Here is a 26,739-nt window from a genome sequence, read left to right as displayed (position 1 = left end):
CAGGCATGTTCAGGGTACACAGACATACGTGCAAAAAGGCTGGAGGGAGGGAGGGGCAGCAGACCAGAGATTAGACCATAATTTCACTTCACTAGAATGGACAGAGCTGAGCAAGCAGGTCTCATGAAAACCACAATTTATGAGTGACCATCAACAAGCATCCCCACAAGCCCTTCTGCTGAATCAGCAAGCACCCCCAAAAGCCCTTCTGCTAGCTCAGCAGATGCCCCCAAGACTTCTGCAGGCTAACGATAGCTTTCCCTACACTGCTGCTGGAAGGTCCCTAACCACCAGGACCTTCCAATCAGCCCCCATACTGGTCTTTCCTCCACCAATCAACCCCAGGTTAATCCCTCCTCTCTGGAATTCTCCAAACTCTGCTTAAAAGGAGCTTGTGACCTTCTTTGGGGGTTGCTCTTTTGCCACCCCAATGCTAAAATCAATAAAACAATCGTGTTATTGCATACATGGTTGTTGGTCTTCTTTGGGGGCTTTTCTCAGATCCTAACACATTCAGGCAAAACACTCCTAAATAGAAAATAAAAATAAATCCTTTTTTAAAGTTAACTTAATAATTTGTAAATTAAGCTTTTTCTTTAATGAGCAAAAGACTTAAATAGGCTGTTTACAAAAAAAAAGGATCTGAGGACACAATATCAAATCTCTCTAAATTCTCATTCTTATACTCCTAGATCAGCGCAGCTCTCAGATCTCAGCAGAGAAATGTCTGTGCAGAGGATGCTGGGTAACATGGAAACTCACAGCTGGTTGAAGTTCAGCCACAGATGGGGCAGGCCTGCCCACCAAGGCTAAATTTAGGGTCACTGTGGGAAAAGGGCAGAAAGATTATCAGAGCCAACGGTCCAGGAAGACCAGAGTGAGACAGAGCCTTCTGGACACAACAGGGCCACTGTACTCAAGAGCTCACAGCGGCTGTTGGTGCGCACACCCCAGCCAGCCCATCAACACTTTAGCATGGCATAAGAAGGGGTTCGTGAATCCCTAGCCCTACCTGAGGACACCTGATGGCTTCTGGGAGTATAAGAGTCAGGTTATCAGGGGCTACACACTTAAAGAAAACTGATACCACATTCATCCAACAACATGGTCTTGAGCACTCTAAGAGAACTCAGAAGAAGCAAGCTGTAGTCCACATAAGGAAACAGATCACACAACTACGAGAGCTTTCTGTTTGGGTTTGGTTTCCCTGAGACTTAGTATTCCTCTGCAGCTCAGGCAGGCCTTGAACTCATAGTGATCCTTCTGCCTCAGCCTCCCAACTGCTGGAATCACGGGTTGCTTTTTCTCTTTTTTCATTGGCGTGCATGAATTGTACAAAATACTGCATTTTGTTATGACACACCTGAATTCTAGTTTTTCCTATATAAATGATGCTTTGGAAACATCAGCGATCTGATGTTCTTCTAGGCCTCCTTCATTTCTTTGCAGCTAAACACATGTGCTCTCCAAGTCAGTCAGACCAGGAGGTGTTTCCAGAATACCTACTGTGCACCTCTTCTTGGTGTTGAGCACCTGATAACCAAAGAAGTCAACCCACAGTCCTTCCAGGGTGGCTGCTGAGTACGGCAGTTGGGCAGGAAGTCCACAGCAGGGCAAAATGTCTTCCTGTGGACCCTCCTCTCCCCTCCACTTTTCCATGCATCTCTAATAAAAGAAAAAAAAAATCCGACCCCAGCTGGGAAGGACTGATACTCTGTGTAGCTGTAGGCGAACACTTAGGTCAGGGTCACAACCAAAGGCGAACTGCTGGCTGGTTCCTTTCACCAAGGAGGAGCAGGGCCAAACATAACTAAACCAAGTCAGGCACTGCACTCAGCTCAGCAAATTCTAAGAGAAAAAAAAATAGGGGCGATGGCTCGGTAGCTTGTTTCTTGAGGAGTGGGCTAGAATGACTGAGGAAGAAAATCTTAATAACCACCAAAGGGCAAAGCGAAGGGCTTTGTTGGAGGGCCCTGCCTCATCAACGGGCGCTCATTAGGGTTCCACTGGGGACCGCACTCAGCAGACGAGCTATCAAATCTGCATCCAACGGAGTGAAACAGGCAGATTCAGCTCTCCATCTTCGTACTTTTAAGTTAGACCCCTTAGGGTTTCTGGGATGGTGTTAAAGCCATCAATACGTTTAAGTGGTTTTGCTGACAAGGACTACTGGCTTTATTGGATAATTTCCCAAGTGCTAGCAAAGGTAGGTCTTGAAGTTACCCACCGATAGAACAGAGGGATAAAAAACCAGTTTCACCTTCTTACCCACCTAGCCACCCACCCACCCTCTCCAGTTTTTTAAACCAGTTCATAACAGTAAGAATTGATAAACGCGGTAGACCTGATGCTTTCTGGTTCGTTCACATCAAAGCCTGTGAACCTGCAGCAAAAGTACTCCAGATTGGAACTCAAAATTACCTGTCCTCTCAACATCCTCGAGTCTGTTATCTCTGGACCAAGAACCTGGCCTGCCTGAGGGTGTCCATGAAAGCAGTGGCTGGTCTGCCAGGACACGATACACCACACTGCTGCCTTTGCCCACAGAATTCACAGAGGGGAGAACACAGCAAGGGTACAGAGTCACTAAGGCTGACTTGGCAGCCTAGGGAGCCAAGTCAGGCCTCGGGGGCTTTGGGGTGGCTGTGAAGTAGCTGCTGCTGAACTTTTTTTTTCTAAGATAATCTTTAAAATATTCTCAGTCAAAACAAGGTAGAAACCACTTAAGATTGGATAGTCTTAACTCTTTGTGCTTTTAGCAAAAGGGGTGACATTTTCGATTTACACTACATTTGCACACCCCTGACAACAGAGCCAGTCAGAATGCTACAGACTCAGGGCACAGGTGGGCTCGGGTGGTTCAGGTAAGGAACAAGGCAGATGGCTCAATGGTGGTCTTGGGGATCAGATGGTGACGAAAGTTCCAGATGTGCTGTTGCCAGCAGCATGCAGCCCAACAACTCACAACAGGGTCCCTGGCCCCAGCATCCCTTATATCTGTTCCTTCAGCCTCCACGGGTGCACACAGCCGGGTGCACACAGCCATGTGCACCTATGCTTTATCTTTCATCTTTGCACTTCAGTCTCCATATTGGCTTCTTCATCCACCTGGACCCCATGGCTCAAGTGTTCTGAAGAAGCAAGCGCTGCAGCTGAAAGCTCCTAATGTTTTTACATGTATTTATTTATGTTATTTCATCTGTGTGTGTGTGTGTTGTACCACTTGCTTGCCTGGTGGTCACTGGGGCCAGCAGAGGGCATCATAGACTATGGAACTGGAGGTACAGGCAGTTATGAGCTGACATGTGGATGCCGGGAATCTTCTGGAACAATAGCCAATGCTCTTAACCACTGCACCATCTCTCGCCAGCCCAGCTCAAACTTTTAAAAAGTCCTTCAAACTCAACTTCACTGGGTACCTCTGTGTTGTGTAGTCATTTCCTATGAATTGAAACATATCCTCCTGGATGGAAGCTCATTTTAGAAAGCTAAGAAAATAGGAAGCTCAATTTTGTAGGACTTGGTAAGCTCAGAAAGTTACAAGATGCACGAGGTCCCTCCCCGAGTTTACACAAGCAGCAAACAATTGCTAGGGACATGGGACTCTGTGGACGGCCTGCTTGCCTTTCAGGGAGTTCCGGGGACACAGCTCTCACAAGTGACCATCATGCTGGGGTGAGCTTTTCTGATGCAGATGTCACCATGCTTCTTGTCCCTGTCACTGTTCTGTTGCTGTGAAGAGACACCATGACAATGGCAACTCTTATAAAAGAAAGTATTTAATTTGGGGCTTGCTTACAGTTTCAGAGGTTTAGTCCAGTTGCTAAGAGCTGCATAGTGATTCACAGGCTGGGGGGTGGGGGGAGAGACGGATATTGGGCTTGGCATGGGTTTTTGAAACCTCAAAGCCCATGGTGACACACTTCCTCCAATGAAGTCACACCTCCTAATCCTTCTAATCCATTCAAATAGTGCCACTCCCTGGTAACCAAGCATTTGGATATATGAGCCTATGGGGGCATTCTTATTCAACCTACCACACCTCTAATTGACAATATATGACTAATAAAAAATTACTAGGTATAATGGATTGTATACTAAGTGTCCCCCAGAGTCTCATGAACTGAAGGCTTGATCCCAGTGCAGCAGTGTTCCAAGGTGGGGTCCCAGAAGTGACGGGTGTTTACCACTTTGGCGGCAGTGGGACCTGGGAGAATGGAGCCCATAAATGAGGGGAACTGAAGTCTCATGCAGTAGGCAACTTTCCTCGGAGTATCAAACAATGTATACTCTGAAGGCTAAGAAGAGTCACGTGAGTAACGTCATGTGAGTTCAAGCTGTATAAAACCACAAAGAAAAGCCACACATGGCAAAAGCATATTTCTCCACAGAGGCACGTAAAGGAGAACAGCAGCAAGCAATAACGAGCCGTCTGAAGGAAACACATTCCCACCCGCTACACCTGGGAGGAGTGGGAAGATTCATGTCAAGAACAATTCTGTGTTTGAAGAAACTGAAGTCACGGGCTGCAGAGAAGGCTCAGCAGTTTTCAGAGCACTGACTGGCTGCTCTTCTAGAAGCACTGGGTTCAATTCCCAGCACCCACATGGCAGGCAGCTCACAACTGTCTGTAAGTCCTGCTCCAGAGGAGCCAACACTTTTACACAGACATATTCAGACAAAACACCGGTGTACATAACATACAAATAAACAAATCTGTAAAAAGTCGCAAGACTCTTGTTTTCCCACGAACACTCAGAATTCTCCTCCCGTGACTCGGTTCCTGGATCGTGTTCCGATAGATGGGCAGTGAGGGTGTTAACTTCACTAATGGAATCATAGCCTCATTGGCTAATAAGAGGCATGGGGTACCTTTTAAAGCATATACCTCGTCCTTAACCCTGTCCTCTCTATCCATCCACCTTTCTTCTCTCTCTGCCCATGGCGCTGTGGGGTGAGAAGCCTCACTCCCCAACATGATATTCTGCTCATCCATAGGCTCACAGTACTGGGCCAAAACAAACTCTTGTAATTTGAAAATGAAGAATTACAAGAGAACACTCCAAGGGTTCCTATAACTGCACATGCTCAAAATGTTAGACATGGGGTATGTGCGTGTACAGGTTCCAAATTAAAGGTTACAAATCCTGAGATGAAAACCGCACTAGATACAATTAGTAGCAAATTAGACACTTTCAAAGAAAAGGTTGTTCAGCTTAAAAACAACCAGAGAAGTTATCAGAAACTGAACACAGAAGATATCTTTCACTAGGTCTAGAATTCTAAATAAATAGAACTCTGTCTACCATTGATAAAACGCTACTGTTTCGGCAGGACCATTTCCAGTGTGAAGCCACAGCACTCTATGTTTCTGTCTCCATGTCTCTGGCTGCAGGAGCACACACCAGATGTGAACCTGTTCTACCTTGACTAGATCTAGGTCAGAGAGTTTGAGCTTATTTTTGCTCCCTCAAAGTTCTTGACAACAGGTGTGGTTACTACAAATGAGAGAGTCTGACATAGGGTATGGTTAATTAGTATTTTGAGTATAGAGGTGGATTTGCTCCAGATCGGAGAATTCAAGCCTATTCCTTATATCATGTTAATGAACTCTGTTGCCTCCCTTTTGGAGTGAAGTATATAAGCTTGTGGAACAATAAACGAGGTGAATTCAGTATTCAATGAATGTCCCTCCCAATGCTGTTGTTTCTGTCTCTTAATTCTCTTATATCTCCATTTCTTTTGCTTAATAATTCTAATCCTCACACGCCTACCCTGGAATGTATGTATGAGTTTTGTCAAAGCTGGTTTTTGACATCTGGCTACTTTTACATTTTTCTATCAGAACCCACGAGCAATTTTCTCATTAGCTGCTTCTGCCATAGTTTTCTCCATGATATTGTACTTGGAATTACTGAGGTTCTTTGGTGTCTGGGGTTACCGATGCCATCAAATTTGAGACACCTAGCAGTGGTATGGGTCTGTAATCCTAGTTACTTGAAAAACTAAAGCAGGAGCATCGCAAGTTCAAAGTCTGCCTTGGCTACCGAACAAGTCAGATTTAATTTATTTGATGTGGAGGAGTGGTCTGCTTGCATATATGTATGTGTGCCTGGTGCCGGCAGAAGTCAGAAGAGGGTGTTGGATCTCCTGGAACTGGAGTTATAGATGGTTGTGAACCACCACGTGGAAACCAAACCAGGGTCCTCTGGAAGAGCTACTGAACAAATTAAAGGTAGTGAGATCCTATCTCAAAAAGAAAGCTAAGGATGTAGCTTAGCAACAGAACTCTTGTCTATCGCATGTGAGACCCTGAATATGATCCCTAGCGTCATAACACACACACACACACACACACACACACACACACACACACAGAGAGAGAGAGAGAGAGAAATACTTTGACAAACAATAGTAGAAAATAATTATCACCAACAACCTGTCGTCCTCTAAAATTCCTAAAGTAATCTAGGGATACAACTCAGTGGTAGAGTTCTTGCCCAATATGTACAATGCCTTGGGTTTGATTTCCTAAAACTGAAAAAAAAAATTAAGAAGAAATATTAAAAGGAGCTATAGACATAGGATATTTCTACTCAGTATTAGGGCACCAAGGATGCACAAATCTCTGGGTCCAATCACCAACACACAAATGCAAAGCAACCCCTGACCCTCAACATTCTAGAAGGCTAGAAGAAGAATCAATGGAACTCCGTGTGTAAATCTATGGTCTCTTGGTTCTTGCTATGGAAACACCTTTAAAGCATAATGGTTTAAACAGAAGTCTATGGAATGACACCTTCAACGAGCAGATCTCCTTTGACCCGGACAGCTCAGCAGGGTCCAGTCTGAGTAAGGCTTGTGTGAGTGAAACAGTAACAGCGCAGTGCAGAATGGTGGTTTCAGAGTTGCTCAGAGTAGATGTAGGACTGCAACAGAGAACAGACTTGAGAGGAAAGACAAGGGAGTTCCTTAAATATGAAGTGGTTGGCTGTAGCAGAACAAAGTTACATACTAGATCACAAGCACACAGCAAAGTTGAAACTAAGTAACCAATGAGGGAAATAGCATGTAGTAATTAGGAGCAGCAGGGCTGCATTCCCAGCACCCCAGCTGCCTGGCTAGCTTATGCCCCGAAATAACAACACACAAATTGTATTCATTTAAACACTGCTTGGTCCATTTCTATCTAGCCTCTTTTAGGCTAATTCTCACATATTAATTTAGCCCATTTCTAATCATCTGTGTAGCACCGCTAGGTGCGCTTACCAGGAAGATTCTAGCCTACGTTCATCCTGGGTTGGAGCTTCATCGCGTGTGCCCCAGAGAGCAGAGCTATTGCATCTCGCATCTACCCGGGAGAGGGGAGCACGGCGGCGTTCTGAGCTGACTTCCTCTTTCTCCCAGCATTTTGTTCTGTTTACTCCTCCCACCTATGTTTTAACCTATCAGGGCCAAGCAGTTTCTTTATTGCTTAACCAATGAAATCAACAGATTGATATATGACACTCCCACATCAATAGCACACAATCAAAAAATATATATCCCATTAAACCTAACAAAGAGGAAAAGAGAAAAGATGAGCAATGAGTGGCTAAACAGAAAACAAACAGTAAGCCGCAAGCCTTTACCCCCAGCACTGCAGAAGCAGTATTAGAAATCTAAGGTCATCCAGGGCTACATCCTGAATTGAAGGTCAGCCCAAGGTATATGAGATTCTACCTCAAAAAGCAAACAACAACAAAAATCCCTTGAGAGGCAAAGCCAGGAAGATCACTTTAAGTCTGAGGTCAACCTGGTCTCCATAGTGAATTCCAGGCCTACCAGGGCTATGTGGTAAGACCTTGCCTCCAAAAAAGGTGAAGGGTTTTAATTGTATCAATAGTCATGGGACAAGATTTCCATAGTCAGAGCCAATTAGGGTTTAAAAGAAAAAAGACTCAATTATGGTTTGCAAGAAACTCACTTCAACCAGTTGTTACAACACATACCTTTAATCCCAGCACTTGGGCTGAAGAAGTGGGTGGATCACTGTAAATAGGCCAGGCTGGGCTATGAAGTGAGTTCTAGGACAGCCAGGGCTATGTAGAAGGTTCCTCTCTCAAAAAAAAAAAAAAAAAAAAAAAAAAACAGCAGAGCATACAACCACATTTGAGGTCATAGAATTGGAATAAGCCATTTTCATAAATTTGAAAGGATCCAAGTAATTTGAAAGGATCCAAGTCATAGTGGAATTAAATTGGAACCACAGATTCATAGCGAACTTGTATCAAACTAAAATTTTACACAAGGGTGCTATGGGATAATGCTCTTGTACATTATAAAGATTTGTCACTCATATTGGTTTAATAAAACACTGATAGGCCAGTAGCCAGGCAGGCAGTATAGGTGAGGCAACCAAACTAGGAGAATTCTGGGAAGAGGAAAAGCAGAGAGTCAGTCACCAGCCAGATGCAGAGGAAGCAAAATGAGACTGCCTTACAGAGAAAAGGTACCCAGTCACATGGCTAAACATACACAAGAAGTATAGGTGAATTTAAGTCTTAAGAGCTAGTTAGTAATAAGCCTGAGCATAGGTCAAACAGTTTATAATTAATATAAGCCTCTAAGTGTTTATTTGGGACTGAACGGCTGTTGAACTGGCAGAACAAAACTTCTGTCTACACAGCAGGGTGTAGGGGAGAATAACCTAGGGGTGTCACTCAGTGGTAGAACACCTGCCTAACACACCAAGGCTCTAGGGTCAATCCTCAGCACAGCAAAACTCTGGCTGACCTGTCTGAAGGAATTAAAAGGAAGATCCTAAAATTAATATGGGAACGAGGGACCCAGAAGAGTGGACATAACCTACAAAAAGAACAAACTTTGAGAATTGCTTTATAGATCTCAACACTGACTTTAAGTATCTGCAAAGCACAACTTTAATGTCAAAAGAAATAAGAAATGGTTTATTCTGAGTGACTCAGGAACAATGGCTCTGAATGATGCGTCCCATTGTGAAAGCAGAGACAGTCGTGATAATGTAAGGCATTTACTGGGCACACTGGTGCATCAGGTAGCAGGCATATTGCAACCAAGGAAATCAGTCTATTGTATAGCCTTCTTTCTTTGGGCTCGTGGAAGTGAAGAGTCTCCTAAATTAATACATTCCAAAGGCTTTAGTCTGATAGCCGCAAGGATGGGTGATATGGAGGAGGAGGATGAACAGCTGTAAGTGACTGGGGACAGCTGGAGAATCTTGGTTCTCAACCTGTAAGACCTGCAACACTGCAACTTTCCAGAGTCATAGAAGTTCAATCAAACTGTAGAACCTTTAGCCTGGGCGGGTGTGGCCTTTTCAGGGACCTCCCATTTGCACCACAGTACTTATGGTACTGTACAAGTACAAAGGTGAATATAGGGACCAACTGAAAGTCCAGGAAAACCCTCCCATTTAAAAAGGAACTGATTTCCACCCGGGCTGCAAAAGTGATTACTGGGAAGAAAAGAAGCTGTTCTACAAAGGGAGCTGAGAACTTAGTACTTACAAAATAACCCAGTTATTTTAAACCTGCTCTGTGCTGTGCTGATGGACATGGAACACAGATTCAAACGCAGAAGTTGAAACTAACTTTCTTATAAGAAAATACAAAGGTTCAGATAGGAAGTATGACCTCATTGCATTTTGATATATATATTTCCTGAGCAGTGATGAGCTATCTCCATATACTTCCTGGCCGTTTGTCTGTCGTTTCTGGAGAAATGATTACCACATCCTTTGCCCAAACCTGGGTCCTCCACAAGAGCAGCAGCAAATGCTCTTAACCACTGATCTATCTCTCCAGGCCCCTTCTTCACACTTTCTTACAGAAGTTCCTTATCAGAGTCACGGTAGCAGAAATCCTCTCCCACTCTGATGGGCCCCCTTGTGCATACTAAGTACTTGCTTTATCACTGAGCCACCCCACCCCTACCCTAGCCATTCTTGCTTCACTGTAGAAACAAAACAAACAAACCTCAAAGCTGCCTGCAGGTGGGAATGGTGGCTGTGTCTATAAACCCAGCACTGGGGAGACAAAGGAAAAAGCAATGAGAGTACAAAACCAGCCTGGGCTACAAAGAAAGTTCCAGACCAATGCGGAATACATAGAAAGGCCTTCTCTCAAAACAAAACCGCAAGTAAAAGTAACATCGCTGTGCTAACTGGAAAGACACATCAATATGCACAAGCCTACAGCACGGGGGCAGCAAGAAAAATAAAATGCTGGAGCCAGTTTTAAGGGTGCATGCCTGTAACCCCAGCTCTGGGAGGAGGCAGCAGGATAGGAAGACAAGGTCATTTAGGGCTGCATAAACGCTGGCACTGGAGGCCAGCCTGAACTGGAGAAGGCTCTGTCTCAAAACAATAGAGGCAATAAATGAAGGTGAGAACTGAGGAAGAATTGCTCAGTTGCATGAGAAGCAGAGGCGAGCACAATTCCACTGAGAGATTGCCTCCTTCAAACTTCTGTTCCACAATGAGGCGCAACTAAACCATAAACTTACTTAACACATTGAGCGAGTTGATTTTTGTTTTGTTTTCGTTTTGTTCGGGCTTGGGGTTTTTTTGGTTGTAATTCAATTTGTGCAGGTCCCTAGTGAGATCTAGGGAGAGGTGATGCAACAGGCTGGGCTCCTGAGCAATACGTGACACAGAGGCCTGCATTTACCCTCCACTGCTTACTTTCCCCTAGGCCCTCTCCCAAGGTTTGGGGGTGGAGTTAGACGCCTGCGACAGACTGACTCTGAGCACCTGGGCTTTCACACTGATCCTCCATTAACAGACATGGCAGAAATGGAGATACTCTGAGAAATTCAACTCTTAATCTATCAGACTATTCAAACAACGGACCCCAAAGACAGGAGTATTTCCCTAAGAATCTCATGCTGGGAGAAGGAAAGAGTCCCAGACCAAGGGAGAAGGGGTCTCAGGGATGAGATTTCACACAGTTCTAACCTGTCAGACTACCTCACAAGACGACAATGATGAGCCAATGTTGGCCGGGCCACACTTCTGACACGGACTGCTTAGATATTCTTGGCGCTCTAGTTCACCTTTACTCTCACTTCAGAATTCCAAAGTCAAATTTGGCGTGGTTCCCTGGATCCCTTTGTCCCTCTTCCAACGCGGCTGCAACAAATAATTTTCTGCTTTCTACTTTTAACTTGGCTCTTTCGATTTGCTTATTGAGAATGGTGGCTAGATCGGACTTATGGCACAGGTTGTGACTCATAAATTCCCTAACACGATATTACGGTTTGGCCAAGGAGCACACGACTAGGCATCTGTGCGCAAGCGCAGCTGGAGGGGCGGGACAGCCCTCTGCCTGGCCCCGCCCCCGGCCCCGCCTCGGGCTTCCGCCGCCCAGCCAGCCCGCGTCCGGAAAGGCCACGCCTTAGCCGCCCGCGCGCCAGATTGGGCGCCGCCTCCCTCGGCTCGCGCCCCGCCCGGAGCTTACCGAGTCCCCTGCGGCCGGCGGCTCCTCGATCCTTCGTCGTCTCCATCGGCCCGGCGCCAAGCTGTCCATGCGGCTTTGCGTGCCGCCTCTCAGGCCACCCGGAGGCGGGACCACCCTACCACGTGCCTGAAGAAGCCAATGAGGAGATGCGGGGCGTAGCCTGCGGGGCACAGATTGTGCCCCACCGAGGGCTGCAGGCAGGAGTAGCTGAAACCCGAGTCGCCTACGTCCCTAAGTACAGGGACTCTTTCACCCGCCACAGGTCGACGCCTGGCTGTGACTGGCTTGTATTCTGTTCACAGAGTCAGTCCCAAAGGTCGTTTGTTCATTATCTACAACTTTTGCAACCCTTGGTCCGCGGGAGGCGCGCCCGCCTCTTCTCCCTTGTGATTGGTTACTCAGTCCTGATAGATGGATCTTCAGACCAATCGGCATGGCTAAAGCTGCACTGGGCGGTTCCCCGAGAGTTGAGGTCCGAAAGCTGTAAGGCTAGTTTTGCTCCGTGGTGCGAGAAAACGCGAATTTTCGTCTCGACCTTGCGGGTAGCGACCTGTAGTGGGTTTTTTTTTTTTTTTTTTTTCTGACTTGTCGTGAGCAGGCCCGGGGGGAACAGCCACAGGCATTGGGGTTGGAGTGCGGCTCCAAGCCCCGGCTATGCGGAAGGTTGCACACCGACTTCTTGAAGACTAGGCCAGCCTCTTCCTCCCTCTGGGCTCCACTGCAAAGCTCTGAACTGTAAAGTTCCCAGCCCCCTGTGCTTTATTGACAAATAAAATAGGGTCAGTACTTTGGCAGTGATTGGTTAGCAGTGAGCACGTGAGCTAGTTTGAATCAGTGAGAAGTAGAGAAGGTTGATTGAAGCAGAGTTCTAGGAGCTAGGCTGTGGGGTGCCTTTTTCCAGTTCTTCATCAGTGTTAGTTTCAAGGAGCGGGTGACAACAGCATTCACATCACCAGGAGGACCGCTGGTGGCAATGTTTGTGCAAAGTGGGTTTTAACAACACGTTTTCTGAGCTGTATCGCCCCTGGCTACACTCCACACTTCTCTTGTGAGGCACTCTGAGTTCCAGACCAACATGGAATACATAGAAATGCAGGAAATCATTATGAGTGCATGAAGCTCTCCTTCGGTTGCTGCTGCAGGATCTCCAGGTGGCTCTCTTACCTCTGTTCCTTGTAAGAGACAACAATAGCTACTGATAAGGGACTGGGAGATGTTTACCTATTTTAACAAACTTTGCAGGCTGAGCATGATGGCATATGCTTATAATCCCAGCACTAGGGAGGCAGAGGCAGGTGGATCTCTGTGAGTTCAAGGCCAGCCTGGTCTAAGTAGAGAGTTCCAGGATAGCCAGGGCTGCAAGGAAAGACCCTCCCTCGAATAAATAAATAAATTAATTAATTAAAATGATAATAAAGTACCTGGGCTGCCTCTATTGTAAGCCAAGCCCTCACTAGATCTGATGTCACTCCTCAGTGTTCCTAGCCAGACACTGACACTGGTTATGCACAATCTTGTGTCACACACCCTTCCCACCAGCTGTGGTTTAGGAATTCAGAGTCTTGAATTTTTTAAAGAGGCTGGGCAGTGTTTCTCTGGTGTTGGAGTTCTTGCCTAGTGTAGTAATCAGCATTCTCTAAAGAAACAGAATAGTTAGAAGGGAATTTTAAAGGGGAGAAAGGGAAATGGAGAACTGGGAGTCAAAGGTCATCATCCCAGTGAGTTGGAGGCTCATCTGAACTACTAGAAACTGTCTCAACAACAAAACACAGGGCTGGGCTTGTGGTGTACACTTTTAACCCCAGCATTTGGGGTGCAGAGACAGGCAGATCTCTTCTTCTGCATAGGGAATTCCAGCCAGCCAAGATTATTACATAGTAAGACACAATTTTGAAAAACAGAACAAAATTCATGGGCTGGAGAGATGACTTATTGCTTAAGAGTATCATGCAGAGTGCATGAGTTCAGTTCCCAGCACCTATGTCAGCTGACTCACAACTGCGTATAACTCCAGCTCCTGGGGATCCAGTGTCTTGGGCCAGCACTCACATACACACCCCCTCAAAAAATGTCTAGTTAAGAACAATAAAAATAAACCTTTATATTTAAAAGGAAGAAAGCAGCAACAACGAGAGAATACCAAATTGTTCAGGATTCCCTTTCTTTTTTTTATTTATTCTTTGTGTCTTTCACATCATGCCTCCCAATCCCACCCATCTCCCTCCCCACCTCAAAATAAAACAAAATAAAATTTAAGAGAAAAAGAAGGGGAAAAAGGAAGAAGGGGGAAATCTTGTCATGGAAGCTACAGTATGACACAGTGAGTCACACAGTAAACCCCTTTATCCATATATTTTTACTGGGCCCTCACTGGGACTCTTTCTGGACATTCATTGCTGCCCTGTATTGTGGAGCTCTTGCAGCCCCGTGTCCACAGGACTGACTCCATCCCAGCCCCCACCCCTGTGCTCCAGAAGGTCACAGATGGGGTGGATGTTGGAGTCTGCCAACACATAACCCTGGTTCTGGGTCTGAGTACTTGCAGGGTTGGTCAGCACACCAGCTCTCCCCTGTCTTTGCCACCAAGGTGATCTCTCCAGGACTGCCCTGACTAGTTAACCCCTTGCATCAATGAGCAAGAGGTGGAGTTTGTTCTCCAGCTTTTACGTTCTCTGGGTCAGTTCTCCCATACTCACACCTTAAGAGTCAGCTCTACTGTGTGACCCAGATAGGGTGTTGGGGCCACTCTCCCGGGTGCTGCAGCTTATGAGTGGCAAGGCCTCAGGTGTTGATGGGAGGGATGGCATCTCTCCCCTACCCATTTCTTCACAAGACAGTGGAGCAGTGGGAACAGCTCTCCCATGCTCACAGCTTCTGGAACTGGCTCCCCACACCTCCACCAACAGGGTTAACTCTCTTGAACTGCCCAGGTGAGGTACAGGGCCTGCTCTCCCAAGTGTTACAGATGGTGGCGGAGAGGGCAAGAACAACTTTCCCAATCTTGTGACCTCAGGGCCAGCTCTCCCACCTGTCTCAGGGGTTGATGTGGGTGGGGGACGGTAGACATCTTTCCCCAGCTCATGCTGCCTCAAGACTCAAGATCCCTTTCTTATAGGAGTGTGAATGAAATCTCATCTGCTCAGAGCTATCTGACTCCCTGCTGACCTCTCAGAGGGTCAGGTCTTACAGATAAGTGACATAAGTGTCTCGGGTCCTGGACTCTTTTAGGAACAGCTCCATTTTGAGCCTGCTTTTTTTTCTTTACAAGATGCTTGCCAGGTATCAGTGGTGGACACCTTTAATCCCAGCACTCGGGAGGCAGAGATAGGTGGATCTCTGTGAGTTTGAGGCCAGCCTGGTCTACAGAACGAGGACAGGCTCCAAAGCTACAGAGAAATCCTGTCTCAAAAAACCAAAAGAAAAAAAAATATGCTTGATCCAACTCCGAAACCATTTCCCCGCTCCGTACTCCATACACTAGGTACAACAGGGGGTTTATGTAGAAAGGCTGGAGATGTTGCTCGGCGATTGCACAGGTTTGGTCCCCAGTGCTGTTAAAATGAAAGGAAGATGGACTTCAGCTCAGATAGTTACAAAACACTGGTCATCTTAGACGTGTATTAGAGCTCTCCTATTAGTTAAACTCTCTCTTAAACTTTCGTGTTTGGTGTTGGTGTAGGCTCCAAAGCAACAAAGAAACCCTGTCTCAAAAAACAAAAAAACAAAAAACAAAACTTGCTCCCACTGCCACCCACGTTTCTACTGTCTTTGTAAGTTAGTGGGTGTGCGTGGCTTGGAACAGGGCCTCACTATGGAGTCCTGGTTGGCCTCAAACTCACAGTGATCCTCCTGTCTCTACCTCGTTAAGTGTAGCCATTACAGTTGTACACCATCATGCCAGGCTATCTGTAAGTTTGACTAGACTCAGGACCCGACATAAGTGGAGTCAAGAGTATCTGGATCTTTGTAGTGGCTCTGCTGGGTATGAATAAATTTGAGATCATCAGCGCTGTAGCGCGTGTTGACACTCCCTCCTTCCTGAGGCAGAACCACACTGCGGGTCAATTACACGGCATGTATGCTTTCATCCATTACTGGGTAGCTGGCTTGCTTCCATGTTTTGTTTTTTTTTCCATTTTGTGGGAAAATGCCGCTAGAAACATGGGTGCCCCCTGTTTCAGTTACCTGATGTATAGTTCTAGAAAAACAAAAACAAAAACTGCTGGCTCGTGGGTAATTGATCTTTCTTTCTTTTGGAAACACAATTTTTGGTTGCAGCTGCAGTGTTTTCCGTTCCCACCAACCACACATGAAAGTTTCCATTTCTTCATTTGTCATCTAACACTTGGCACTCTTGCAGGCAGCCACCCTAATGGCAGTAATGCTATAAATCCAAATGGTTTTCCTTTCATTCCCTAATAACTAACGAAGCTGATCATCTCATGTGCTTATTGGCCATCTGGCTATCTTCTTTGGAAAAATATCTATCCATCCAAGGTCTTCGTTTTCATTTAAATCTCCATGTCTGAATGTTTGTATATGTATTTATTTATTTATTATTATTATTATATGTGTATGAATCAGGTGAGTGTCCCCACAAATGTGTGGAAGTCAGAGGACTGCTTTCAGTACTAGCTTCTCTACTTCTACCATGGCTGCTGGAAATCCAGTTCAGGTCTTCAGTCTTAGACAGCAACTACTTTCACCCACTGAGATATCTTGTGTGTTTGTGTGTGTGTGTGTGTGTGTGTGTGAAAACTTGCATACAGCTCCCTTGCAAAGTCACCCCAAATTCCAATGACTCTTGGAAAAAGGGTTGCCACCTCGGCCCTTCCTACTGTGAGGTGAAAGATAACATGTTTATTGTCTACTAGCGTGGAGTCTGGCTTGCGGTGGGCATTTAATAATGTTCTCACCCTCTCTCTTCTCTCAGTTCTTCTTTGGTGTTCAGTATAAAGTTATTTTACCTTGGAGCTTGCAGTTTCTAGAGATATGACGGTGACACCATATTTCCTGAGAATGTCTCCCTTCTCTACTCGGCACCTGATCTTCTCCATCATTTTTTACGTTTTTAATCGAATGTCCCTTCCTCAGAGGAGCTGTCTATGTCTGACTACCTAACCTAAAGCAGCCACCCCAGTCCTCTGAGTGGCCCCATCTCGGCTCTCTGATACTGGTCGTCATGCAGTAGTTTTCCTATTTAATTGAAGGCGTAAGTCACAAACAATGCCACACCAGTTTGGAATTATGATTAATAGGGTGGTATTTATTTAAAGGGGGAAAAAACTTACAGATCACCATAAGCCCTCTGCGCAACCAGGGAGTCTAGTCGCTGGCGGAGCAGGAAGTGAAGAGAGAGAGGAGAGGGAAGTGGCCTCTTTTTTAAAGGGAGAGAGACCATGCCCCAATGGGCTGGTATCTCAGCGGCTATAGGCTGGAGGAGGGAGGACCTCCCGCAACATTTAATGATTGAGGGTCCTGTGTCCTTAATTCCCCCTCATTTCCCAGACTGATTGTTTCCCATTGGCCAGGGCCAGTAGGCACTCAGGAAGGAGCTCTCCCAAATGGATGCTTTGTTACTCATTTTGGATCTTTAACTTACTATGTTTGCACATGACACTTCAGGACTGTTTAGATTTAAACAACAACAAACAAGCAAACAAACAACAATAACAAAAAAAACCAGGCACCCCTGTAATTCTAGCACTAGAAAGTGGAGGGGAGGGGGGAGGGGGGAAATCAGCAGTCCAAGGTCATCGTCAGCTGTGCAGTGAGTCTGAGACCATACTGTGTCTCTAAAAGAAAGGAAGAAGAGGTGGGAAGGGGGAAAGGAAGGAGCTGAGGCACAGAGGTGTGATGCCCAGGCTGCAGAAGGATCAAGTAACATATCAGATTGTAAACTATATCCCTTTTCTACTTCCTGCTGTTCTGTGGGCTTCCAGGCCAAGGTGAGCCTCTTTACTGAGCTGCAAGTCCCAGCAGTGGGTCCCAGGGCAGGAATGACTTCTCCACTGGGAGTTTTCCTCTCTGCCCTGCTCCCTGTTCCTTCCTCACAAGCCTGGAGCTAACCAGTGCTTCAGCGACCAGGAGCCCTTGCATGCCGGCTCCACTTCACTCCATGGGTCTTATCTTTGGTCCGCTCTTTGTATCCTATGCATCCTGTGGCTCAGATACTGCTAGAATATTAGGTGAGAAGACATGGCATTGCCTGAGCTGGTCTTTATTACTGCATCTTACATGCACACATACCGTCAAAAGTTGCTAAATGGAAACTGATTGGGATGCACTCTGGTGGCCTCACACTTTGGGTTCCGTTCCAGCCTAGTCTCTGGTTCTGTTCTCCCAGTGCAAAGTCTTTCCATCCCAGAGGGTTAGATCTGAAGCTGCGCTTCTAAATCAGCCGTATTCTTGTGCTGAGGAAGGGCATGGCTTTCTTCCTGTGCCATTTTAGATTACTTCCCCCTCCCCCAGACAGTGTCTCACACTGCAGCCTACCTTGAATTTAGGTAATCCTCCTGCCTCAATCTCTAAAGTGCTAGACCTCTTCCTGTGAGCCTTCTGTCTTGTCTTTTGTTCCAGTTTGTCTCCCTATTGCTGTGATAAAACAACATGACCAAAATCAACTTAGGAGAGCATAGGGTTTTTTTGTTTGTTTGTTTTTTTTTGTTTTGTTTTTGGTTTTTTGTTTTTCCCAGCTTATACTCCCACCTCCCAGGAAGCCACAGCAGGTTCTCAAGGCAAAACCCTGGAGGCAGCAACTGAAGCAGAGACTACAGAGGATTACTGCTTCCTGGCTTGCTCCTTTGGCTTCCTCAGCCTGCTTTGCTGTCCAAGTCAGGACCACCTGCCCAGTGGTGGCATTGCTCACAGTGTGCTGGGTCCTCCCACATCAATTCTTAATCAAGAAAATGCCCCCTCATCTGATAGAGGCAATTCCTCGGCTGAGAGTCCCCCTTCCCAGATGACTCTAGCTTGTGTCAAGTTGACAAACCACTAACCAGCTCAGCTTTGAAGCTATTTTCACTTCTGGCAAGACTCCATACAATGTTTACCCGCGCTCCTCATGACCCAGGAACATTTCATCACAGCCAGACCTCAGAAAAACCAACAGCCCACAGCGTTTCCACGCTCTTGAAGACCTTGGCGAGTTAGCTCATTCCCTAAAATATTTCCTAACTTTGTAAACGTGCTTGGCAAGGTGACCCCCAAACCGTTCAGATTTAACGTCCCCTCCACAGCCTCACAGTAGACACTCAGTACACACAGGGAGCGAACCTTCCGCGGCTTGTCACCTCATGTTTTCCCCATGGGTGCTGTCAAAAAGCAAGACTCTCAATCAGTTATAAAATGTGTCTTCCAAAATCGATAACTTCATATTTGAGTGGACTGTATTAATTATATCTCGTTTTAACCTAGCCCTGCTTTTAATCACTGGGTGACATTTGTCAAATGCCACATGTCCATGCACTTTCTGGGTTAGATTTGGTTTTAGGAATAGATGGGAACTTTAGCCCAAGGTTTTATATTTTGTCCTAAATTTTTTTTTTCACTTGCAAGGATCTGAAGTCACATTAGTTATGTTGGATAATGCATTTTGGGCACGCATTTTCATATAAATTATGGGGTGTTTTTGCCTTTCGGCTCTCTCAACATAGGAAAGGAAAAGCTCTAGCATGTGGAAATATGACTGATGCTGTGTTCGCATGTGGGTTGGAAATAATAAGGATTATAAATGACTCACTAGGTATAGAAAATAAGGGGAGAAGACTTATTGAGGGGAAGTAAAGAGCTTGCTCTCTTTATGCACAGCTGAGAGGAGGCACCATGAAAGATATATTGCTATTCACCTTCCTTTTATTTCTAAGGGAGTTTTTATTAACCCCTTTTATCAATCAAAATAAATTGATTGCCAGAGAATGCAGTATTTCCTGACTGTTTTGAAATTATAAAGCAAAATCAAAGACGTGCAAAGCCACATTCCGCATCTCAGATAACTAAGAAAGAGATGAACCTTTCCTGAAGAGATTGCTAAATAATGCTAAAGACCGCAAGCATCTTTTGAAACAGAACATTTCATTTAAGGGTAAGGCTGGGCCTCAAGATTCCCCGAGACTCCCACCTCTCCCAGCTGTGCTGGTGACCAGGTATGCCAGACATTGTTAGTTAATATTTATATCCCATCGTAAAAGGACATATTTCTGTAGGATAAATACAGTTACACCCAATAATAACGGCTCTGGTAGGGAATGGTAATAGAATAACCCAGTTCTCAAGGAGAGAAGACTGGGTGACGGGGATACATCTGTGACTCACTGCCCCAAGGGGGTGCCTGGTCTTTGTGGTGTCACTCTGGTGCAGGCGCGGTGATTTACAGGGTGGAGAACTCGGGAAATAAAGATTTCTGTCAAATTGGTGGGATTTCTTTTGGTCTCCATTAGTCCAGGAAGATAGTCAGAGAATTTGGAACAAAGAAACAAAGCCAGGGAACTGAAGAGACGGCTCAGCATTAAGAACCTGTACTGCTCTTGCAGAGGACCTGAGTTCAGGTCCCAGCACCCACATCAAATGGATTACAATTGCCTGTAACTCCGGCTCTGGGGGAATCTAATGCCTCCGGCCTCTGAGGGCACTGAAGTCATGTGCACCCCCCCCCCCAACATGCACATAACTGAAAAACACTGAGCTAGAGAGCCAACTCAGTGGTTAAGAGTGCTGGCTGCTTTTCCAGAGGATCCAGCATCCACATAAAGGCTCACAATCCTCTGTAACTCCAATCCCAGAAAAATCGAACTCTGTCTTCCAAGGACACTGGGTAGGCTTATGGTGCACAGGCAGTCCATGCAAGAAAAACACCCGTACATAAAATAAATCTTAAAAACACAAAAGACATAGTTACTCATCAAATTGAATGATGAGCGCTTATGGGGTTGGGAGTATAGCTGAGTGGTAGAGTACTTGCCTCTTTGTGTGCTCAGAGCCCTGGTTTCAGTCTCCAAAACAAAACTGTCTAGAAGATGGGGCCAGATGCGGCTCTCGTGTGGAAGAGAGGAGCTGAGCAGCAGGCTCCTGAACCCCTCAAGGCTGCAGGCAGCTCTGAGCCTCTTGCTGTCCGCTGCTAGGGCAACTGCTGCCTGCTCAAAGCCAGACTTCTGAGGGATGTGATGATCAGAGAAGCAATCACTGTCCTGGCTCTAGACACTGTAGAGGGCTGGACACTGCTCTGACCCTCAGCTTCACCTGTCTGGGCTCCCTGCCCAACTGTCTCGAAGACTTGAAAGGTAACTATTGTTAATAGTGACAGTGATGTGTTTGATTGAAACATTTCCTGGGCTAAACAAAACCCTGTTCCCCAGCAAGTCTCCCGCTCAGGTGCACCTCCGAGCCATCTAGGGGTGTGTAACTTTCAGGAAATAAGCAACTTTGTCTTGAGAATGTGACACTATTATATAGCAGTTCATTTATTTAGACATACTCTGGGGCTATTAGAGATGCATATTCTTAAAATTCCCACCTCTTCCCTTCCTCTCTTGCTGGGCTTTGTGGGGTTCCCCCATTTTTTGTAGCCTAGGTTGACTTCAAACTCACTGCGTGAGCCGGGCTGTGGTGGCGCACGCCTTTAATCCCAGCACTCGGGAGGCAGAGGCAGGCGGATCTCTGTGGGTTCGAGACCAGCCTGGTCTACAAGAGCTAGTTCCAGGACAGGCTCCAAAACCACAGAGAAACCCTGTCTCGAAAAACCAAAAAAAAAAAAAAAAAAAAAACTCACTGCGTGATGGAGGTTGGCCTTGAACTCCTGACCCTCCTGCCTTTTCCTTTTGAGTGGGATTAGAAGGGTTTAAGGAGTCTTTTCTTTCTGCTCATTAAAGAGGAAAATGCTTTGTATTTTTATGTGTCTGTGTGGAGGCAGTTGTAGGCAGCGGTAGGAGTGCTGGGGCGTGAAGGCAGGTCTTCTAAAGAGCAGCAGGAGCAGGAGCTCCCCATCCACCCACACATCTTTTCAGCCCTTATCCTCTTTGTTTTTTGGTTTTTTTTTTTTTTTTTTTTTTTTTTTTTTTTTTTGAGAAAAGGCCTCATGTTACCTGCCCTGGCCTCAAACTGCTGATCCTCCTACCTCCTCCACCTGACAGCTGAGGTCACAGGCCTGGGCTATCTTGCCTGGTGCTTGTTTTTTTGCGTTCTTGCAGAAGGAACTTTGTCAGTAGTGGTTTTCCAGAACAAAACCACAGAAAACATTCTGGCTGTTTAAATCCAGGGTGGGGCTCCAGTCTAGAGAGCTTCCCACAGGCATGCTTTGGGGGTGAGGCAGGTCCAAACACTTCCCAGATCATCTAACAGGATGCTTGCCCAGGTCATCTGACGACACGGCCTCCCTGAGCGTCCACACTTTCTTCAGCCCATGCTGCCTTGTTCAGAGGCCATGGAGTTGCATGACGAGGGCTAAGGACCACATATTCCTGCCCACTCTGTCCACCAGACTCCTCGGGAGCTCAGGATGAGTAGGAGTTCAGATGACAGTGATTAAAAGTAGCAAATGATCAGTATTCCTTGAGCTTGGTGGCACAAGTCTGAAATGCTATGTGTTCAGTGCCATTCTGGGCAACTTGGTAAGACCTATCTCACAGGCTAGATTTGTAGCTCAGTGATGGAGTATTTGCCTAGGATGCTAAAGCCCTGGGTTCCAGCACTAGGACTGAAAAAGGAAGTCATTGTTTCTCTCCTTGTACCCAAGAGAAATGCCTCTTGTATATTAGGAAGGAAGCCCTTGTGGGCGTAGCAGATGTTTGAAAAATATGGCAATGATGCTGAGGTCATGGACTTAATTCATTCTCAGCAGGTCTGGTTTCCAGGCTAGGACAGCATCTGCTACATAGAGAATCATGTAGCGTGTGTGCGAGTGTCCATGCATGTGTGCATGTGGTGTATTCCTCTTAAATATCTTTAAGGATATCTATGAGGGGGCTAGAGCCTCTTGGTCTTGTAAGGAATTACTTCTGGCTTCACAGACTATGTTATTTTGTGTTTTTCTGTTATGTTAAATACCTGAGCAAAAAGAATCCAAACAGGAAAGATTTCTTTTGTCTCTCTTTTTCAGGGGTTGAACTTTGTGGTCTGCTGGGGCCATTGCTGTAAGGCCTGTCATCACTGTGAGGCCTGTGGGGAGGTAGTGCATCATGGTAGGGACAGGGGCACTGCAGAGCATAGCAGCTCACCTTGTAGCAGCCAAGAAGCAGAAAGGAACCAGGAATAAGGTATATCTTTCCAGGGCACGTTCCCACTGAACACTCCCCCTTCTGGGCTCCACGTCTCAATAATGCATCATCTATGGGATCCATGCAGGAGTTATTCCAACCAATGCCCAAAGCCCATGAACAGGCAACTCATCACACCTCCAGCAATAGAGTTTTGGGAAACTTCTGACTCAAGCCATAACACAAGCTATTGCCTGTGACGCAGGCAGGTTCACCTATGTCCTTAGTTTCATAGAAATGAAACAAAAATTGCCGCTAGCACACACCTTTAATTCCAGAATTTGGGAGACAGCAGCAGGGAGACTTCTATGAGTTTGAAGTCAGGCCACTCTAAACAGCGAGTTTCAAGAAAGCCAGGGCTATATAATGAGATTCAGTCTAAAAAAAAAAAAAGAAAGAAAGAAAGAAACAAGACTGGCAAAGAAGAACAGAATATTAACTTTCAAAAAACTCGGAGAATACATTGTACACTGTTTATATGGGAAACATTCTGATTCAGAAAAGACAGGATACACAGCTGCATCTAAAGACTTCTACATGCTCAGGCCAATGCGATGTCCTGAACCACGTGTCTGGGTGGTCCCTTGGGCATGGACTCCTGAAAGGTAGTTATGTGTGCAAAAATGTGCATGTCAGTGATTGTGCAAAGAGTTTTTCTTCCTTCTCTTACATACCCATCCCATCCCTCTGCGGGTATTGCTTTTGAATGCATAGTCCAGACCTGGCGACACTTAGAAAATCACAAGTACATAGCTGATTGGAGTGAGAAAGGTCAGTGAAGGTAGTCAAGCTTTGTAGGTCAAAACAAAACAAAACCTGATATATGTATATATCAGGACATAGAGCAAGGATCAACAGAGCCCTGGAGCGGTTTGTGTTCATTCTTCTGGGCTCTCTAAGTTGACTTAGAGAATCCAGTCAACGATGCATTCTCCAGTCCGAAGAGAAGGCTGACGTCACCTGCGCTTGGAAACTGACTTTACCCCACCCAGCTCCTCCTGGGCCTGGGTAGGAAGGGGAGAAGGGGATTCAGGCTGGGGACAGAAGAACTGTATACCGTTAAAAACCAAGTTTAAAATGGTTTTAACTGAAGAACTTGTGGAAACAGCAGCAGCTGAGTTAAGATGGTTGAGCTGCGTGCTCACTGATGGATTCTTTCTGAGCTGGCCTTTGGGGATCTGATCGTTCAGTCCTCACCATAACAGCCCGACTGTTCAACCCACGCTCCTGGTGGAGGATATGCCTGCTCATCCGGCCCGTTTTTACCTTCTTAGGGGAAAGCAGATTATGTGACGGCAGCAGACAGCACCCGCTCCTGAAAAGAAATGGAACACATTTTATTGGCACAGCCAAGATGAAGTATGTCCTGAAATCTGTTTTACAAATAAACTCGCACATAAATTGTCCATTCACTGCTCGGAAGCCTTTTTTTTTTCGTTTGTTTGCGTTTGAGGAGCTGTCAGAGGTCCCTAATAAACAGTGAGTCTTATTTAGTTTACTGGATATGCAATTCTTCTTTTCTTTGGAAATAATTATTTTTCAAGCAAGTGCAGCAGAAATATAACCAATAAACATCTAGCTATGACAGCATAAACAACCTTTATAGCAAGCCTATACATCGAGCGCTCCAATAAAAGCACCTCTGGTAAGAAGGGAGTGAGGAAATTGGCTGTCTTGTCCCTGGATGGAGCTCCTCCTCCTCCTGAGGGTCCAGAGACTGCTCATAGCCAATTTCCACTTCTGTACTACAAAAATGGCTATCAGAGTGGCGGGCAAACAATCCGACTGCCAGAGCGGCCATGGGTAAAGGAGAAGGAGTCTGGCCTCATGGTTGAACCAGTGTCCAATGTATCTACATGGTTTGGTGAAACCCGCCTCCCAAGATCCATTGTGGGGTAAAAAATACCAGGGCTCTCTGGAGGGGCCATGGGAGGACCTCAGCCTCTGGGCACCCTCATTATTAGCTCAGACAAGGTATGGATGTACTTGGGCATGAACAAGGATGGCTTCTTTAGGACACCACCACCTCAGGATTCTGCTCAGGGCTGGGTCAACCTGGTCCTCACTTTTCCAGGACTCTGCAAGAGGGAGACCTGTGTCAGGTCCTTCTCAGCTAAGAGCCCAAACTGTGTGGGTAGTATGAGCGGGGGAGGGGTGCGCGAGGATGTGCGGGGAGGGCGTAGGCCTGCAGGGCCAAGTGGGTTCCAGACTCCTCCTGGGGAGCTGAGAGCTGCCAGTCCTCAGCAGACTTGCAGGGCTCATTGGGGCTCATTTATGCTTTTATGGGAGCTCAGAAGATGTTAGCGCAGCATGAGAACTGAAATTAAAATATGTATCCTTCAGGTGCAAATCCTGTACTAACAGCTTTACCGCGGCTCGGCAGGGGGGCTCCATTAATCTCTCACCAGTGAAATTCCTAAGGAAATTAATTCCCTCCAGTTGGGGTTATTCTCAACTGGTCTTTGGGGGGCAGAGTAATTGGAATTTAAGAGTCTCTCTTAAAAGAAGGGAAACCTTGGCCATTTTACTTGAGTGGCAGCCCTTTTCAGCACCATGCTTTCTCCTTCCCCAGCTCCCCCCAACATCTCTTTATGCCTCTCCCTTCTCTAAGTAGAATTTACAGATTTCTGCCCACGGGAGGGAACTGGACTTTCCGGCTTCATTTCAGCTGACCAGGTATGGTCCTCTGCAGAATGGCATGTTTGTGACCTCACAGTCCTGGCACGGTGCATACATGCTGAGTAAGATTTGGCCTTGGCAATGCATGGCAAATCATTAAAAGCTTGTGGTTAAAATATTCCCTTGGCTGTTTAGGAGCAGTAAATATCAGCTGTCATTGTCCAGCCCAGGAAAAATATATCCCCCACCCCCACAAGTTTGCCACACAGTTGAGGGCTGGAAGCTAGCTAGCTCAGTCGGTAAGGTTCTTCGTGTTTGCCTTGTAAACAGGAGGACCTATGTTCCACTCCCAGAACCCACTTTGACTAAAGCTGGGTAAAGGGCTAGTAATCCCAGAGCCGGGGATCAGGATGGGGAGACAGGCATCTTGATCCTGGGGCTCATTGACCCTCCAGCCTAGCCCACTTGGAGAGTCCCAGGTCATGGAGACTTTGTCTCAAAACACAAGGTGGACAGCTCTTGGGGGACTTCATATAAGATTGTCTCCTGGCCCCTACATAACTGTGTGTACACTTCCACACATCCATAGCTGACTTGTAGACATGAGATGGAGTTTCTTGGCTGCCTCCTCATTGAAGTTTTCTCCCTCTTAGGCAAAGAACGACCAGCTCCCTGGCCAGCATCCCAGGTCCTGTTCCTATGCTCCAAAAGTGCTTCACAGCATCTCTGGGGGCAGCTTCACTGTTTCCTCTACAGAAGGTTTAGAAGCAGCTGCTGTGCTGGGGCTGCTCCTGGCCAGGCAAACCCAACACACAGCACAGGGTGGCATCTCCCTAGAGGACACTGATGGTCCAGGTGTCACTGGCTCTCAGGTGGAAATCCCAGCTGCTAAGAAGGCATCAGACATCAGCAAGAGATGCTCGTAGCGGAGGTCAGCCGATGTCAGTGCCCAGAATGACCCTACAGGGACACGGGTCCAAAGCAGCCCCAATCTCTTGCCTTCCTTTTCCCCTTGGATCTGGAGCACTCACCTGCATAGAGGAAAGCCAAGTGTCTCAGTTAGGGTTATTATTGCTGTGCTGGAACACCATAACAAAAGCAACTTGGGGAAGAATGGGTTTATTTACCTCACAGTTCAACATCACTGTTCATTACTGAAGGAAGTCAGGGTAGGAATTTAGACAAAAGGAACCTGGAGGCAGGAGCTGATGCAGAGGGCATGGAAGGGTACTGCTTACTGGCTTGTTGTGGTCATGGTTTGCTCAGCCTGATTTCTTATAGAACCCAGGACCCTCAGTCAGTCCAGAGATGGCACCATCCACATTGGACTGGACCCTCCCCCATCAATCACAAATTAAGAAAATGATCTACAGGCTTGCCTACAGCTCAGTGTT

At 46.3% G+C, this 26,739-nt stretch overlaps 1 protein-coding gene across 1 annotated transcript in view; it reads right to left on the bottom strand.

The window, feature by feature from the left end:
* Nucleotides 1–11,779, bottom strand: part of CUNH10orf143 (chromosome unknown C10orf143 homolog) — a 36,465-nt gene extending 24,686 nt beyond the window's left edge. The window contains exon 1 of the mRNA XM_041666732.1: nt 11,478–11,779. Coding sequence (XP_041522666.1) covers nt 11,478–11,546 — 69 coding nt within the window. The 5' untranslated portion in view covers nt 11,547–11,779. The remainder of the gene's footprint in view (nt 1–11,477) is intronic.
* Between the last annotated feature and the right edge of the window lie 14,960 nt (nt 11,780–26,739).

Source organism: Microtus oregoni, unplaced genomic scaffold (genome assembly GCF_018167655.1).
Source record: "Microtus oregoni isolate MIOR12 unplaced genomic scaffold, Mior012 000016F_ref0000370, whole genome shotgun sequence".
Taxonomy (NCBI): Eukaryota; Metazoa; Chordata; class Mammalia; order Rodentia; family Cricetidae; genus Microtus; species Microtus oregoni.
This window is presented reverse-complemented; position numbering and strand designations above follow the sequence as displayed.